Source organism: Medicago truncatula, chromosome 3, assembly GCF_003473485.1.
Source record: "Medicago truncatula cultivar Jemalong A17 chromosome 3, MtrunA17r5.0-ANR, whole genome shotgun sequence".
In the NCBI taxonomy this organism is placed as follows: domain Eukaryota; kingdom Viridiplantae; phylum Streptophyta; class Magnoliopsida; order Fabales; family Fabaceae; genus Medicago; species Medicago truncatula.
Genome location: NC_053044.1, coordinates 38,534,280 through 38,552,577, shown reverse-complemented (window position 1 = coordinate 38,552,577; position 18,298 = coordinate 38,534,280). Strand labels below are relative to the sequence as shown.

Sequence of the window (18,298 nt, the reverse complement as noted above, 5' to 3'; positions counted from 1 at the left end):
TTATAACAATAAATTAAGGACTAAAATAAAACAAAATGTTAGGAACTTAACTTCAAAATTGCGAGTGTTGTAGATACTAAAAATAAATTTAATCTAAAACTTAATTGATTCATAATAGGTTATTAAAACATGTTTTAAGAAGTCAATTTTATCCATAATTGATTGTTTAATAAAAGATTACTAACGTCTTTTCAATGTAAACAATAGGTTATTTGTAAGAACTTATTATCTATTTCATTTGTTTCTCACTATTGTTGTTGAAATTTTCTCTGATTAAAACTAACAATTCAATACAAATAAATCTATCAATGATGTAGTACTTTTTCACTTTCTTATTTATGTTAATTTTCGACAACCAAACTTATTTAGAGTAGCTCAATATTTATTATTTGAGGTAGCTAAATATAAATATATACCAACCAATTCAAGAATATTTTTTCTACCCCATGAAGGGAACCGCCCCTGGTTCCTAATGCTTGATAAGTTTTGATTACTCATATCTTGATTTGTGATTTAGAGTTTGATTGAAAAATATTTTCAAAGTTTATATTTGAATTGAATTGCCTAATGAATTTTGTTACTAGGAATAGAGTTTGATGCATGTATTGATTCCTTTTTAATCATCATCTTAGTATCAGATCGTTTGTTAACTAATCAAGGAATTACTTAGGGAAGGAGCTTAGAATATCTTTACTAAGGAATTACTACCAACAGAGTGAAACTACAAATACATTAATAAGGAAAACACACGCCCACGCTCACACGCATTACTTTTCGTTTGGAATAATTTTCTATCGCTTACTTTGTTTACTCTTAAATTATCACTTTATAAACTTGCAACTTTAAGATTATAAATTTTGTTGATCGATATAATATCGTTGAAATCCATGTGGGTACAGTAACTCAATTTACTACTTTTGCAAACAACAATTTAGTATTTCAATGAAAATGCTCATCACCTAGGCTGAGTAAAACTGAACTTCCTTTGGCATCTCTTACATTGATAAGCCTACCCTCATATACTCGAATCATTATATTTAATACCCAGTCAAACCTAATGACACGGAAATTGGGCAAAACTCGAGCATAATACTTGGCCAAGAAAAGGCTGATTTAACCTAACCTAGCTGCGAAGCATCAACACCCCCAACATGATCCACACCAGAAAAGGGGAGACCTCGTTCAGTTTAAAAGTCAGACAACCCTCGAGAAGAAGAAATGCATTCTTTCTACCTAAACACTATCACCCGACCAATATGGAACATTTGGCGTCTACTTTGAGCTACATTAAAACACTTTCCGGCTAGTCGAATATACACTTCCTTAAAGAGAGACAATTATTTGTAACAAAATAGTATATTTTTTTATTAAGGGAAACAATATTTATTTTCTTATGTTTTGTCTACGGAGGGTGCATTATTCAATTACATTTTCTAGACAAAATATGAGACATGCCTCACTAAGTGGTTGGGAAATTCAAGTCCAGTACTAAATACTAATTTACCACTCCCTAGCCGTTGGAGACATAACCCCACCCTCCATCAACGAGCAAGAGGACAACAATTGAAAAAGGGAGCAAAGTGGGTACTACTGCAGCTTTTTCTCAACACATAGCACTATAGCTATGCAGCATCAACATCTTAGATTTAAAGTGTTTAGTATCTAATACGATGAATGTGGTTACATTCAATCAATTTTATTTTCTCAAATTACCATCGACGGGTCAGTATGTCATGTTCTATGTTTGAATTAGCATTCAAGTGTATCACTACTACCTTTTAATCACTACTCTTATCGTATTTTCCATTAGTTATAGCTACTGCTTTTGAGAAGCATTTACCACAGAAGAAAACTATTTAGTCAAAAAGAGGCAAAACAAAATCTATATGCTGAGGACATCATTCCAACTAGTAAAACTGAAAAATAAAGAAAATTCCTTTGCTATCTATGCGCTAATTCTTCTAAACTTATTGCTCCTCAAAGTTAAAGCTTTGTGTGCGTCAAAAATAAAGCTCATGAAGGAACTCATCCTATCTGCGTTGCTAGTTGCCATTCTTTGACCTTGCTTGCTGAAAACTTGTAGGTTTTTTCTGAAACACAAACAAATTCACCGAATTAGACTAAAGCTAGAATAGGCAATCAATTATTACATAGACAATAGCAGACATGCTCGAAGGAAAAAAAGAAAAGGGAAGAACAAAAAGATACTTTTGCTTCAAGAGATTATAGATTACGATGCTAACTATTTGTTATTCATCCAATAGCTTTGTCCTTTTGACTTACTAAGTAGAGTGATTTTTCCAACGGATATGATTCACTAGCTAGAATGACTATGTGTTGCTTATGATGAGTCTTACTTTGACTATACAAAAATGCTCAATCTGGTACTTAAGCTATGAAGCTCTTGTACTTAATAGACTAGTGTTTTGAATTGAACTCATCATGGATTTAAGTCAAAACAAAGTGTTTTGAATTGAACTCTTCATCCTATGTCTTTTTAGGGGACTTGTAGGTATTTAAAACACAGAAACTAGATGCACTTTTGGGGGTTTCCAGAGCAACCCTCAAGTATGAACAACATAGCAGTATATTCCACATATCTTATATCTGGATCAAATGTCGTATTTCCAACAGTTCATTCTTCTATTTTTAAAATTTTCTAATACAATGACAGATGACTGTGTCTATTAAGAAAAAACCAACAAAAGTAAATATGTAATTCAAGAAGTGATTATTAAGAATTCTAATGTACAAGGCCAATGCATAAGAATACTGATCAGAATGTTATTTGAACCAACATAGTAATAGTATTCATAGATATTAATTTACACAACAAGAGTGCCGCTGATGTTTGCCATTTTTTTAAGCATCACTACCTCAAATAGAACCTTAAAATTAAAAGAGATCAAAATAATCAGAATGAAACTAGTTGTACCTTGGCTCTATAATACTTAATGATTGAAAACAGCAACTTGTCTCCTGCAATTTGTCTCACTTTTTCTATCAATTCATGTCGGGAAATCTTCTTTTCCTGCAAGAAATAGAGCAAGTGATCAACAACAAAGAAAAAAACAAACAAAACAACAATATCAAGACTCTTAAACCAATATGCAAGTAGGAAGCAAAACCAACACTTACCTTTCTAGCTTTATAGAACTTGCAAATCAGGGCAATATCAAGTTGCGGCGAAACCTTGGAAAGCATAGAAATCAAAGTCGGAAAAGGCACCGAAGGTGAAGTTGGTCTCCCATATCCTTCAATCTCAACCGCTACAAAAAACAATAAAAAAAACACATCAATGACTAAATTCATAAAACAACATTAAGAAAAACACATCAATAAAATGTTAAAAACATACAGCACAAACACAAACCTTTCAAAGAAGAAACCTTGAAGCTTAAAACATATGCAGGCCAAACATGAGTATTCATTCTACTACTCCAAATCATGTACTTAGTTGGAGCTGAAAAACTATCAACCCCAGAATCATAATCCGCACAACTTGGATAACATTGTTTTGTGTCAGCTTGCACAATCTCAGTTCTTCCCAAAATAACCCTGCACAGTATCAAATGCCTGACGCCATCTCTTCCAACAGCACAACTTTTTACACTACACAAAAACAAATTTCAAAACTCATCAATATACATAGAAACATGTTTTATTTTGACTAAAATTGTAGCTTGTTTAATTTGAATTATTTGAATTTATCTAATATAAGCACTAGTGAGTGAATTGAACAATAAGTGTATGTATGGTTCACATCCACAAAATTGATTTTGAGTGGATTGATTCTAACTAAAAGTGAGTTGAAGATAAAGTGCTTTATGTTTGGATATAAAAGTGAGTTGAACAATAATATTTGAGTGTTAAAATCAATTCTAGAATCAAAAGCTCGAATTTCTAGCTCCAAGTAGAATCAATTCTTGAGGCAAAATCAATTCTACTCGAGAGCCATCAAACATGTGAGAAACAGTTCTACATCTCTAGAATCCAATTTTGGTCCCTCCAGAAGTGAAACCAAACATACATTAAGCGTATGTTTGGCCGTGCGGTGTGGAGAATTAATTTTGATAGAATTGATTTTGTAGAATTGATTTTAGTTCCGGACTAAAAGTGGTATGTGTTTGGATACATTCATGTAAAAAGTGAGTTGAACTGTATGAAAATCAATTCTATAATTAAAAGCTACAAATCCTAGCTTCATGTAGAATCAATTATCCTCAACAACAACCAAAATGGCAAAATCAATTCTAAGAGTGGAACCAAACATACAGTAGACATTTTGAGAGACCTTATGGAATGTCCATAAACATTTTACGCCTTATTTCTATAACTCGGTTGGAATAGCTTATGAAAATAACTTATAACTTATCTAAACAGTTTAACATAGAAATAGCGTATACACAGTCACATAATTACTTATGCTACTCAAACTAACCTAAATTCAAATACAAATACAAATACAACTTCAATTGACTAATAATAGTTAACATTGGACATCGATACAGAAAAAAAAAAAAAAAAAAAACATTGGATATTAAAGAACTAACCTTTGGAGAGGAGAATCATCTGGAGAGAGGCAGATGCTATTCCCATGGACATGACTGAACCCGTTTGATAGAATGCCTCTAACGTCATTCTCACCAGAACTCCCATACCAAGCATATTTCACATTCGAATCTCCACCGCGAAGTTTGGAAACAGCTTCTGCATAAACAAGAAAGGATCGAAGCCGCGCCTGTGAAACGGCGTCAGAACATGCGTTTCTTTGAATAGCAAGAATCTCAGCTTTGCTCGAAAGAGCGCCCAAGCCATGAAGGAACCTCGTCTTTAGTAGGTCATAAACAGAGTCACCTTCTCCTAACCAAACTAAAAACGAATCAGAATTTTGTCGTCGTTGTCTTTGTTCTTCGCCAGTGGTGGTGGCGGAAACACCGCTTTCGCAGTCGGAAACGGTGGAGGAGTCTTCACCGATGCTGGCACCATGATCCCATTGCTCTTGTTGTTGAGCGAATTCCATAGTGAATATTCTTTTCTTTGGTTGAAAAGTGGAATTAGAAAAGAAATAAAAGAGTGCGTGTGTTATTTATAGTAATGGAAATAAAACTTGGCGCGTACGAAAAGAAATATATGATTAGGTTTTAATTTTAAAGATTCGGTTATAAGTAGTAGTTTTGAGACATGATGAGAAAGAGTGTAGTTATAGGAATAAGAGAAAGATGGTTTGATGAAACAGGGAATGGGAGTTTGCGATGGGCGGTGCACAGAGGGGCGCTGGTTGTTTTAAGAATGAATGGCGGCACCAGCACAAAGATGCAATATGGGGAATAGGGCAGTTATACTATTTCTATATTTACATTATTTTGTCTTCTTCCTCACGTGTCTTCATGTAACTTGTTCAATAATTTATTATTTTATCAAAACTACTATTTTTGATTTGTTAGTATTAAAAGTTAAAAACAACTACTATAAGTTGATTGGATTGGGTCGGTGACAAATACCACAACACAAGCAAGCAATTCTTTTAACCAAGTTTCAGTTTATGATTTGGTATCTTGGATCGCAAGAAAGCGAGACCGCACACCATTCCCTTTTTTAGACCCGGAAGTTCTTCAAGCAAACGGGTTTAACTTTTTTTATTTTTATTTTGAAAGTTTAAGATATTTTTAATTTTTTTTCCGTGAAAGAATATATATTTAACTTTTTATTTTTCCAATTATATTCTGAGTATTTTACTCATTTCAATTAAAATTTATAAAACAGTCAATGAAAAAAATTAAGGCTTTCTGATACAAATATAATATACTTTTAATATTTTTATTTTAAAATAATTGATTTTTAAAGTTTAAGATATTTTTGACTTTTTCCATGAAAAATTATGCTTAACTTTCGTTTTTCAATTACATTTTGAGAATTTTAGTCATTACAATGAAAATTTAAAAACAATCAATGAATTTTTTTTACCTTAATAATAGTTTTAGTCCCCCTATTTTCACTTATTTACGGAGATGATCCCCTATATTAAAATTATCCAGTTTTGATCCTCTACCGAATTTTTGTACTTAAAAATGGTGATTTGCCGTATTTTCAATGACATAGCATACACTTTGATTATAAGAGGTGATCAACACTCAAGAATTTATAAGAAACCTCATTAAAAAAGTTAGTTTCAACTCTATTTTCACTGTATCTAAATTATAGTGAAATTGGAGTTGAAAAATGTAGTTAAGCCTAAAATTTAAGGTATTTTGATACTATTATACTCCCTTTGTCCCTCTCGTTTGACTAAAAAGTTGTTCTTAAATATAAATCTCTTTTCAAATTATTAGATGCATTTATTATTTTATCCTAAACATACCCATAATTAATACTACTAACTTGTATTGAAATATAAAAAGTCAAATTTAATACACATACAAGCAAATGACAATTTGGTAATATTAACACACAAAATAGACACATTAAAGCGTTAACTACTTTTCTTAAGAAATGTGAAAAAAAAAAGATGCTTACATATAGGGACTGAGAGAGTAATATAATTGTATTTAAATAATTGATGTGAATAACCTCAGAGTACTAAAAATATAAATTGCACGCAAAATTGTAAATATAAATATTTTTTTTTTTAAGATTTTGTTTGTATTTTGGACCGAGCAAACAGTTTAGCCCCATTTAGTTTGGTTTAATATAAAATAAACCCAAATTATACATTCGGTAAATTACTCGCAACACATCCCTTTTCCGTGAGGGGGTGTTAAGAGCAACCAAGACCTGTTCAAACTAAGCAATAACAGTTGCAATCATGGCTCCCGCAAATCTCTCCTCAATGGTTACTACTACCATGAATTCGTAACCGCCGAGCCCTACATGTGCCTTACAACGGCTTTGCAAAATCCCACCTCTTTGTATATAGGACTCTTAGAAGTCTCAAGGTTAGAATCTTTCTACTCTCAAAACCCCCCATTTTGATCTCATACTGACTTGATCGTCGGAGTGTCTGCAAGTACATTTTCCTCCCCACCCCCACCCTTGCCGTTCCAGTCAACATTGAGGCTAACAATCACCACTCAACCACCGTACAAAACTGTACCGTTAATCACCTTCTTATCAGGTACGATCAGTTTGATTACTTGCTAAAATATTGTTTTAATTACTTGCTAAAATAAAATTGAAAGGATAAAAGCTAATTTTGTTTTTCTTCTCATTTTTTAATTCATTGTATGGAATGAAAGAAAAACGTGAGTTGAGAATACAACGAAAAATACATAGGTGACATTAAGTTTTTATGATTTTGATGTATATAATTGATAAGTGAATGATTAAAATGAATTATTTTGATGAAAAAGAATAATTAACTAAGAGAGATAAGAGAATAATTAGTTAAGAGAGAGATAAAGACAAAATGATCAAACTTACGGGTGGGAGTGGGAGGTGGGCCCCCTCAGAGCTGATTTTATCCCGCTTTACTCATAGTTTTAAAACTCGGCTCGGTCATCGACTCGGCATGGGTACTGGGTCAGTGAGTTAATGGTCGAACCATTGGGTCACTGGTTGAACCGCATGACTGAACCGAATTAAACCAAATAACTCGATAAGTTGACTCGGTCTTACGATTAAATTTTTATATGTATTTAACTAGATTAAATTGGATTGAACCGATGACCCGGCCACTTAAAAACTAAAAAAGTGACATGTAATATTTATATTAATATGTATATCTATAATTTTTTAAAGAGTATAGTTATATTTTGTTGACAAGGAAATAGATTTTGTTTTACATATATATTAATATTAATATAATATGTACATTTTCCAAAAAAAATGTATGATGTGTATATTTTTTTTTAGGGGAGAAATGATATGTATTTGTGTAGGTATTATATTTAATAATGATGAGCTCTTTTTATGAGAAAAAAATGACGTGTTCTTTCTTTTTAAAAAATGAAGATATAATATACTTATATCTATTTCATTTGATAACACGAACAAGGTTCTTAGATATTCATTTCATTGTCCAAGGTTCGATTACTACTGTCCTCGACTTTTCATAAAATGGTTTTTTCAAAAAAATTATCAAAACTTAAATCAGCATTTATTGTAGCAAGCATGTAAATCGAAATAAGTGTGAATTAGTGCTTAAACCGTGAATAATTGACATCAATTATGTAAGGTTTAATACTCATTAATCTTATTAATGACTAATTAAGAAAATAAAAAAAATATTGAACCGGGTTCGTTTCAAAAACCAGCCCAGTCACCGATTTAAACTGGTTTTTAGCAAATTTAACCGATTTCCACCGGTTTAATTACATATTCGATTTGATGCTTGACTCGAACCGGCATACCCACCGATTCCAGGTTAGACCGTTTCGACCTGCCGGTTCTTAAAACTATGGCTTTACTATAGAGGCCGAAGCAAAGAATAAAGAAAGGAATGAAACAAGCAGACGATAGACGAGGACGAGATTTGATAAAGATACACGAGGACGAGATTGGATCGAATTAAACAACATTACACTGGCTTTTTTAAATGATGTTTATGTTGATATCCTAGGAAATATAATATGATTTATACAAAAACCTTACACTTTTTATTTTATTTTATTTTGATAACATGTATTATTTCTTAAAAATTATGACTTTTACAATAATATAATTACAAAGAGTAATCAATCCTTATTTTTTTTTCAAAGTATTTTACATGCATACAAATTTTAGTCTAAAAATGTTAACATATCTAGTCATATCTTCATAACCACGTTCCCAAATTGTATCATATCTGCACCCGTACAACGTATCCGAGATTCATAGTTGATCGCAAATTAGGAATTTATAGTATAAATCATCCAAATCATGACATTGCATCATTTGGTTTAATTTTATTTTTTATAAAGTTAAACTAGTACATCGAAATTGGCATTGGGGAAAATTGAATCTGAAATCTTGAGATGAACACACTCCAAGATCTCAAACCAACACCACCAAACCACCCAAGTGAATTTCATTTGGTCTTATTATTTAGGAGTGTACTGATCTCATTTCTCCTTTTTCAAACTTTAGAGCAAGTTTTATTTGGAGACAAACAAATAATGTTGTTCACAAGCCTACTAGGGAAGCTCTAGCTAGTCTCCAATTTTATTGCAAACGAATCAATGAATGGAAGGCCTTATATAAACACAAGAAACAAAAAAAATAAAAAATGAAAGTTTATTATACAATTCGAAGGAAAAAAGACCGACATGAATATAAGCCGCCTATACAAGATAACTCTACAAGGAAAAAAGGAGTGTCATAACCAAGCTCCCCAACCAGGAAACATTTGGCACAATCGATCAGAATCGATTGCATCTTGGATGAGTTGTTGTACCTGCAAATGGAATACCACAATTATATTTTCCCATGAGATATTTGAACATGTAAAATTATATTTCATTTATTCGCCCCCCATGGCATGTAAAATTATATTTCATTTATCCCCCCAGGTAACACCCATGGTTAAGGATGGTAATTATAAATTTATGGCAATCACCAGTGTAATGGAAGTACCTGGTTGGTATGACCGTATGAGTAGTCGTCTAGTCTAATATGCATATGCAGCTCTCTTTTAGAAATACTATTGGACATATGTGGCCATATATACAAGTACTCGAAAGTTTTGTCTAACATGCACAAGCAAAATGATATTGCATCATGCACAAGTGTCTTTTCCACCATTGGATCAAAAAGTCACATCATATTTAATTTATTTTATTGGAATCGATCCAATGGTAGAAATTAGCTCGTGCATGATGCAAAATTTGTCTCACTTGTGCACTATAGAATTGGCCGTACTTAAATATAATGTATACAACCTTATGTTTCCAAGTTTCCAACTTTCAATTTAGAATAACTGGGAAAGAAATACTAATGCATACTATCTGAATTCTGAAGGCTGACCCATTTTATCAGCCAAACAACAATATAGAAGAAACATGCGTAATCAATACACTAATTTGGCAAGGGATATATCAATAAAACACCTGTCCATGGATACTTCGCATTTCACCATCTTCATACCCATCCAGCTTTTGCTTTACACGTAAAAGTGCACGTGCAGCATCCTTATTTCCTTCATACTCGTTTTGAGGTTCCTCCAAACCTGTATCCAAATCAACGTCCATTTCCTGTGGAGAAAAGAGGAAAAAGATCAATGGGGATAAATCAAATAATGCAAGATGAACAAACTTCGCCGAATGGGGTTGCCATGCCACCAAATTCCATAAGATATGCCGGACAAAAGGATTCTTTTTGTTTCAAAGGCTAAATAATGAAACTAACTTTTGAGGATTTAGAATACCTTTTGACGCTGCAAAGCTTTCAGAGGAGATAGAGCCCACTTATAAAGAGGATCATGGATGAATACCTACAAAAGACACATTGATTATGAAAATAAAAAGAAATTAATAGGCTCAATTCGTTCAATATAAATTTGAGTGAAGTATGATTACTTCCACAATTGTCAGTAATGCCTCTTTGTTTGTCCGCATAACAGAGAGAGTTTTCTCGCAACATCTTCGGAAAACCCCCTCTACACCAGTTACACCCATTCCATCAATTATGTCTCTTGTGAGCCTAAATGGAACCTGCAGCACATAGAGAAGATATCAACAATGTAAATGAGGCAGCAAAGTTGACATTGGACAGTTAACATCCTAGTTGTGATAGAGGTTGCAAAGTCCCTCATGGTCACAAGGTCATCTGCAGTAATGGAGCACAGGCACAAGCCTCAAACATATTTGGGAGTATTTAGGGTTCTCTATTTCTAGTTACAACTACTTCTCTTTCTGATCAGTGTCCCATTTTAGGGTTTCTCTTTCACTAGTTTCATTAACACTGGCTGGAGATGGAAAACTAACCTAATTTGCAAATTTGAAATTACATATTCCTTTCAGTAGCCAATAAGAAACCTCATACGATCAATTGTTCATTGCTATTCAGTGGTGTCAACTAAAGATTCGTGGTGAACTATATTCTTTGTTAGTTCATCCTAGTCTCTGTTTTGATTCTATAATAATTTTATGAGTTCTATAATAATACATGCAAGCTTTCTAGATCATTAATGAAGGATTATCAAAGACATACCCGTTCTGGGGTCTTAAGCATCAAGCCTTGTTCAAAAGCAACACCAAGATCAATGTGAACAACCTCTGCAGTGGTCTGATCAATTAAAATATTCATTGAATGTCGATCTCCAAGGCCAACAATATAACCAACCTGAATATCAATCAATGAATAAATATACCAAGGCCTGAGAATGAGATATTTCTGATAGAAAATAATTAGAAAATATTCTGAAATTAGATAAAAATATAATTAGAATATATTCAGAAAGAAAATAATTAGAAAATAATTATTCTGAATGATCATATTTCAGATAGAAAATAATTAGAAAATATTCTGAAAGAAAATAGAACTAATGAAGGGTTAGTTTAGAAGTCAGAGCTGTATTCAGTGCAACCTAGCTACACTATGAAGGCTAGATGTTTGCTTAAAAAATTGGGAAAATAAAAACTTCAACCAGTGCACTGGAAAAGGACTTAAATTGAATCATGTTAGTGTTGTTGAATGGGACACTTTACTTGGACAAAGAGCACTGACACTTCAATTCGATCAAGGGTGGATCCAATACTGAAAAAATAAGCATGCATGGAAAAGTAGAAGGCACTTACCATAGAACTAGCAGCAACACTTCGGGTATACGCAAGTCTCTTGTCAAACCACTCAGCTGGGTGTAGAAACCTCTCCAAGAAAAAGAAATGCATGACAGGCCTGCAAAAGACAATATGATCAAGCTAACTTGACTATGACTTCACAGTCCTTTAAAAGAGAGTGAATAGAGAAGAAGAGACATGAGAAGATTGTAAAACATGTTGCCTGGAGCCCATATACTCAATACTAAATCCTAACGACCAATTATAATAACTCTTCACAGGAAATAAACCTGAAATTCCTGCAAACTTCCTGAAATGCTTTGCGCTTGTCCCTTTCCTATCAAAAATCATCACTGTATTACTATTCTACTTGGTATATCATAAAATGAAAGATAATATATATAAGCTGTGTCAGTCTTTTCTATTTGTTTTGCATTCTCTTTCTAAGGTACATTTTAAGTTGAATAAGTAAAATAATATTACAATGTACAGCATTTAATAATGAATTTTACATGAGGGTAATGAATTTTACATGAGGGTTTCTCAAATATTCTCTCCTGACATTAGTGATCCCGTTATAGGAACTAAGGTGTCTATAAGAACAGTAACAACGGCAACATGTAGATTGTTGCTTCCTCATAGATTAATGAAATTATAGCCAGCCAGATCCCCAAGTTTCCCTTGGATCATCACATATTACCACTCAAGTTTATTAGCGGTTTTTTGACAAACATAAAAAATTAAGAGATTCAATTTAGATTGTAGTTCATGTGTTGCCCTTATTAACTTTGGAAGGGGAAGTCTACTCCTCACCTGTAAAGATTTTGTTTTGAAAAAGACATCTAGTTGGGAGGAAAATCAAAATAATTTCTATCTTGCACTAGATGCTTTGCAGCATAGTTTCTTCATATTTTTCATTTTGATAAAATAAGAAATTACAGGGAAAATGGAACTCTCCATATTGAAAACAGAAAGATAAAAAAAAAGGAAACAGGTTAGGTAATGAGGGTACTAACTTCATGAATTTATCTCTAACAAGGTTAGGAATGAAAATAATAAAATCAAACCAGTTGAATTCCAAAGTAAATGAGCTCCAAACATAAAAATGGATTTCCAACATAAATTCCTAACACAATGTGATTTCTAGACCTAATCAATTCAAGTCAACATCATTTCAAATTTTAGTTGATTCCTAACAACCTAAATAATTGTAAATAAAACACTGCTATTTCTTTCTTATATATGAAGTGGCAAAAATAATTCTGTCAGAAAACAAAAAGTACCAAGAGTATCCAAATTTCATATAAACTAGAACTAAAACATAATTCTCTCAATAGCCTTAAAGATTAAATTAAAAATATTGCAAATAACACATGCACTTGAATGGACAGAGTAATTTACTGAATAATTTACACATACAGTACATAGTACAGACATTAATTACATTATATGAACGAATGTGTAAATTCTTTACTTGCTTGCCTATAATTACAAGAAATGAACTGTCCTAGTGATAATAAATATATAAATTTACAATGATGCACAAATACAACGAGTATCCAATACAATGAGAATCCGATACAACTCACAACTACTTTCGAAAAAACATGGTAAATCTAGAACACACATTATAAATGCATAAAAAAAAAACATAAAATGAATATATAATTGTAATTCCAAAACTTCAAACTAAAAACATACATCTTGGACATTATTAGATTAATATTGCAGAGTTCATAGGTCTTCTTTTTCTCTATTCTTTTTTTATTAAAATTGAAAGAACCTACCAAACAATCCATATACGTAAGATAAGATTTGCGAGATATTTACTCATGTTGACACAAATACTTAAACATTATTTGCTTACATTTGACATGTGCGTTCGACATTTAGAGAATAACCAGTCCCCTACTCCATAGCGACCATGAGCACCACCATCTCTCGAGCTGAAGTTCAAGGAAAATTGTTAGATATAGAACCATATGCGTGTTTTGATTCAACAACTTAAGCTGTTGGAATTTGGTTCATGCATGAGATGGTATCAAAATCTCAATAACCATGAGTTATAGAATTTGACATTATTGCATTCATTCTTAAAAGCTTTGGCAGTTGATACATGACAAGGACCAATCCTTTTTGAAGTTGAATAAAGCAATAAATTTTGTAGTAAAATAGGTTTCTCTTTGACTGACCTCCCTAAAAGATATTCACCGAGAGGAAGAGTGCCATTAACCCATTCAAGAACACCAGCACTTGGAGTAAAAGGAACAACCTATATCATAAAAAGCTATTCTCAATCAATTAATAGTTCAATATTTTTCAGTCATTACTTTAAAACTACATTACAGTACACAATCTCATGCAAGTAGCAATGACATTTTCGTCCATGAAAAATATTTAGGATTAGTATTACATTACATATAAGATGTCTAGGGAGTATACAACAAAGAATTTCTCCATGTATTATGTGGTTCATGATGAACAATTAGTAACAAACCAGAAAGCAAAAGTAGGACAAGAAAGGAGAGACTATGTATACACAAGTGTACAGCTCAAAATAAAAAAAATTAGACATTAATCTTTGTGTATAACCCTGTCATGGAATTAAATTTTATAAATGCTTCCAACCAGCAAAGGAAAAAATTGTACTTTTGCTTACTGTATCATTTTTCAGGAATAGAATTTCCCTTAACATAATATGTATTGTGAAGCTTATCATAGACAACGAGGAAGCAATTTTTCTAGTTCAAGGAGAGGGTTATAAGATGAAGAAACCTTGGGAACAGGACCCTGCTGCAAAGGTATATTCTATGGGAAATAGACATTTCTAAGAGCCATACGTAATGAAAAATAAAGGAATCTTTAAACTTATTCCCGCTTTCATTTTTGCTTATATAAGGCACTGCATAGCAGGAAATTCCCTAAAATGTTTCCTAACAGTTTCTTCTTTACAGGAGAGTGGAACAACTTACCAGCAAATCACCAACACTAGAGACCAAGAACAATAAAAAGCAGAAGATACCTTGTAGGTCCGAACACCAAGCCTTCTTCTCCATGTATCTTGATGGTTCCTCAGGAATGTGTTAACTAAACCAAAGAATTGTTCCATTACCTATAAAGAATTCAGAAGCTTAACCATCAAAGCAAACAACAAATCCAGGGCCAAATTGTTTTTTGATAAGCTAATTTTTTTTATTACGGCACCAATATTTAGCAGAGTGCCAAATATTGGAAAACAGAATTACAAATTGTGAAATAGAATACAACCTGAAATTTTGACCAGAAAAAAGAAAAGAACACAACCAAAAACCCATTAAAAGATAAAAAACAGCAAAACAGCCACTCAACCAAAGCGGACGCAAGAAACAGAAACATTAACAACAAAATAGGTCATATGATGAACCTACATGCTATACAAATCAGCAACCACCAAGCCTCCTATGGGTTAATAAACGAAGATGATACCAGGTAAGTAAACCCAATCAATTTTCGCTTAACAATTAACCAGTAATCATGTTAAGATCTCATTGAACGTTAACTTGTACAGTTTCCTGGTGTGTAAAAAGCACAGTGAACATCTAAAAGGACGAGAAAACAAACTTTTTTGCTATGACTAATCTATACTGAAAGATTTAACTTGGACAAATCACCATGTTAGCAAGCCAGATGGAAGGTATCATTTTTCTAAAACAGGCCGACTCAATTTGATTGAAACTTACAATTTATAGAAAAGTAGGCTTAAGAACCATATCTGCTATAAAAGCTTGCTTCGGGAGTAATTTCATTTTTAAAAATGGAAAAATAAATTTAGTTAACATATGCAACAGATGCCAAAACAATTAGAAAGCATAAGCTGTTAGAATTCATACAGCATCCTGTCTTAGGTCATCATTTCCAGATTTTGCAAGTTGCCGATATCTACAGCCATCAGAACCCAAGCACTCAACCACTTTAGGAGCATTTATACCATTCATTATCCTGTATGTTAAACCAACATACAGCAGATTTAATAATTAATATTGAATGCACGACAAAAATTGCCCCTGAATTCAATAAACAACCAAGACTTACATAACAGAATCTGCTAATCCTTTGAAGTAAGGAAACGTGCCTTCATGATATTGACAACTACGATCAATTGAAATGGTAGCTGTCACTACAGGTACCTGAATGGCCAAAAGAAATGCAAAAGGAAAAACTTTAGCACGTAAATAGCTCTAAATAAGAAGATTAAGCAAACATAGGCATAGCAAACCTAACACTAACAATATACAAATAATGCTCAAATAAAAGGTTCCTTCAGAATTTATTACATGTTACCATTCACTTGTCACATGTTTATATCCTTGGCTGTACAACAATAGTGACTAGGAGTAGATTAAGCAATCACATCAATTTAGTATTCATTGTATTTGCACCCATTCATTATATTTCTGACATCAATTTTTAAGATGTTTGATTTTGGATGAAAATGACAACATATGCACTTCAACAAATTGTTTTTGTATATTCTTGGGTCTTTGAAATATAATTTGTCCAAATTTCAAAATTTAAAAGTATTTTTTTCCAGCAAGTTTTGAAGGTATCATATATTAGATGTATATGCATATTCTGTACCCAAAACTTTGTTGCTCTTCATGTGTAATTATTTTCCTGCCATTCCATAACTCATTTCTGATATAGCATAATACTACGGACTCAAATATAAGCAAAAAACAGTCAAACATGTATCAAGTTAAAAATTTATTTGAACCATATACATCAACTTTGTTTGACATTTTTTTTGTTGCTTATTTTCGAGACCGGAAGGAGTACTATGTATTCACATTGTTTTCTAAAACATCATTGTTGTGTTTTGATGTGATGTTTAGTTTTATAAAAGAGCTACTTACCAGTTGAGACAACATTGATGTAAGTCTAATGTGTTATTGTGATATACCGTTAAATGTTGTTGTTGCTCAATAATTGAACACAACAAATTATAAATCGTAACTAGAGAGAATAGTTCAATTGAATGAACCAAGAGTTCATCTTTAAAAAAATTTAAAAATATATTCAAGAAATTCTATTAAAATAAACATAATAGAAATAAAGAAACGAAAAAATATTCAAAAAATGAATAAAATGGAAATTTAGCAATTGACTTACAAGTTCTAGCACCGGAAGATTACGTAAATCCCTTGGTAGTGTCATTCTTTTATTAGTATCCTACATAAAGAACTCAGTTAGAAGGTTGTATAAAATAAATATTTTTTACTTTGTAAGCTACACTAATAGAAATTTATCTTCAAATAAATTCATGGACACAAAAGAATGGTTATGAAATATAAAAAACGTGTAACCTCTTTCTTTGTTTCCATCTCAGCAAGTTTGATATAAATATCCACCATTTGCTTCATCTACATATGTGACATTCAAAGTTTGGTGATAATTGATTGATTATTAAAACTTAGAAAAAATATAAAGAAAACATGATGTTACTTGTCGTATGATAGCTCCATGATAAGATGACAACTCATTTAGAAGGTTTTCTGCTGCTAGTTTTTTGTCCATATCCACGACAAATGAACTTCTACTACGCTGTTTATCCTTTATACGGTCACCATTTGCCAGGGCCAGAAGCTAAGCAAAATATATAATGAATTTTTTAAATAATTGGATGAGTAATGTTTTTTTTTTTTATGAGGCATTGGATGAATAATGATAAAAACAAATGTATAAAATGCATTCAAAATTGAAAAGTAAAATAAGTAAATATACGATTTCAAATTGGAAATTAAATATATGGTCTGACAAAATAAGGTTTGGTTTATGTTTCCCTTAATCATTCATGTACATTCACATATTTTACTTCAGAAGCATGCAAAATAAATGCTTGATGATAGATAACTGGCACATACTTGAAGAATTGTATGGTATGGATGATCAATAGCCATTTTCTTCACAAGAGAAACCAAAGCAAACTGCATGGACCATGTTCATGTTACCTTACATAAAGAAAACAAAATATGAAAAACATTTGAGATGTATAGTACAGGGGAAACCAGAACCTGGAAATTAAGAGGTCCCTGACCATCCTTTGAGCTACCCATTCTGGAAGCAATTTGGTATACTAACGGTATAAATTTGAAGGATTGAACCTACAAACAGATTCAAATGCAATCAACATACAAAATCCACAGATACAGGTTTGAAAAACAGGGAAATCATACAAATCAGAGAGTACTTGGTTGCCAATGCTTTATACTACAAACCTCGTCAATTGTGCTAAGCATGCTATTTACAACATGTTTTCGAGAAGAAAGGCTGAACCACAAGGAAACAATTCGAAACACCTGAAAGAAAATAAACTTGATAAAGTAAAGGGTTATGCTAACTAACAAGTGCCCTAAGGGCATTGTTTAAGAAATCCATTATAAGAAATTTTATCTTGAAAACCTAAGTCAAACACATGTGAAAGTAATAATTACACATGTTTCTATGCAAAAGTGACTACTTTTAGTTGCTTAAACAATGCCCCAAGGGCACTTGTTAGCCTTTCCCAAGTAAATTGTACTACCCTGCAACACATACAATGTTTGAATATAGTGTATATGCATGAAGAG

At 32.3% G+C, this 18,298-nt stretch overlaps 2 protein-coding genes across 7 annotated transcripts in view; both read right to left on the bottom strand.

The window, feature by feature from the left end:
- Positions 1 to 1,776: 1,776 nt before the first annotated feature.
- On the bottom strand, positions 1,777 to 5,312 carry LOC11431728 (probable inactive poly [ADP-ribose] polymerase SRO2). 2 transcript variants are annotated; one of them, XM_039831490.1, is made up of 5 exons: positions 4,554 to 5,312; positions 3,374 to 3,612; positions 3,139 to 3,266; positions 2,936 to 3,031; positions 1,777 to 2,090 (listed from the first exon to the last, which is right to left on the bottom strand). In XM_039831490.1, the coding sequence occupies exons 1-5, from the start codon at positions 5,021 to 5,023 to the stop codon at positions 2,043 to 2,045; spliced, it is 981 nt and encodes a 326-aa protein (XP_039687424.1). In that variant the 5' UTR covers positions 5,024 to 5,312; the 3' UTR covers positions 1,777 to 2,042. The 2 variants fall into 2 exon arrangements, with proteins under 2 accessions (XP_039687424.1, XP_003601269.1); XM_003601221.4 differs by having other exon boundaries at positions 3,139 to 3,269; positions 4,554 to 5,311.
- A 3,729-nt stretch (positions 5,313 to 9,041) lies between these two features.
- The window catches only part of LOC11443014 (serine/threonine-protein kinase ATM), a 67,296-nt gene continuing 58,039 nt past the window's right edge, over positions 9,042 to 18,298 (bottom strand). For 2 of the 5 annotated variants that reach the window (XM_003601220.4, XM_039831489.1), the window contains 18 exons: positions 17,948 to 18,028; positions 17,744 to 17,833; positions 17,594 to 17,656; positions 17,175 to 17,315; positions 17,036 to 17,092; positions 16,842 to 16,901; positions 15,765 to 15,859; positions 15,563 to 15,671; positions 14,716 to 14,805; positions 13,886 to 13,965; positions 13,561 to 13,639; positions 11,984 to 12,030; positions 11,712 to 11,811; positions 11,125 to 11,256; positions 10,491 to 10,625; positions 10,340 to 10,405; positions 10,023 to 10,166; positions 9,042 to 9,370 (listed from right to left, as the gene is read on the bottom strand). In XM_003601220.4, the coding sequence (XP_003601268.2) occupies positions 9,293 to 9,370; positions 10,023 to 10,166; positions 10,340 to 10,405; positions 10,491 to 10,625; positions 11,125 to 11,256; positions 11,712 to 11,811; positions 11,984 to 12,030; positions 13,561 to 13,639; positions 13,886 to 13,965; positions 14,716 to 14,805; positions 15,563 to 15,671; positions 15,765 to 15,859; positions 16,842 to 16,901; positions 17,036 to 17,092; positions 17,175 to 17,315; positions 17,594 to 17,656; positions 17,744 to 17,833; positions 17,948 to 18,028 (1,647 nt within the window). In that variant the 3' untranslated portion in view covers positions 9,042 to 9,292. Of the gene's footprint in view, positions 9,371 to 10,022; positions 10,167 to 10,339; positions 10,406 to 10,490; positions 10,626 to 11,124; positions 11,257 to 11,711; positions 11,812 to 11,983; positions 12,031 to 13,560; positions 13,640 to 13,885; positions 13,966 to 14,715; positions 14,806 to 15,562; positions 15,672 to 15,764; positions 15,860 to 16,841; positions 16,902 to 17,035; positions 17,093 to 17,174; positions 17,316 to 17,593; positions 17,657 to 17,743; positions 17,834 to 17,947; positions 18,029 to 18,135; positions 18,254 to 18,298 lie in introns of those variants that run through there. The other 3 variants (XR_005645203.1, XR_005645204.1, XR_005645202.1) reach the window with 3 other exon arrangements.

What these genes read in the sequence shown, in the direction of transcription:
- LOC11431728 (XM_003601221.4), bottom strand. Translation starts at nt 5,023, where the DNA reads ATGGAATTCGCTCAACAACAAGAGCAATGGGATCATGGTGCCAGCATC. An exon ending in GATGATTCTCCTCTCCAAAG is followed by an intron (nt 3,613 to 4,553) that starts GTTAGTTCTTTA and finishes GTTTTTGTGTAG; the next exon opens with TGTAAAAAGTTGTGCTGTTG. An exon ending in CAAGGTTTCTTCTTTGAAAG is followed by an intron (nt 3,270 to 3,373) that starts GTTTGTGTTTGT and finishes TGTTTTTTGTAG; the next exon opens with CGGTTGAGATTGAAGGATAT.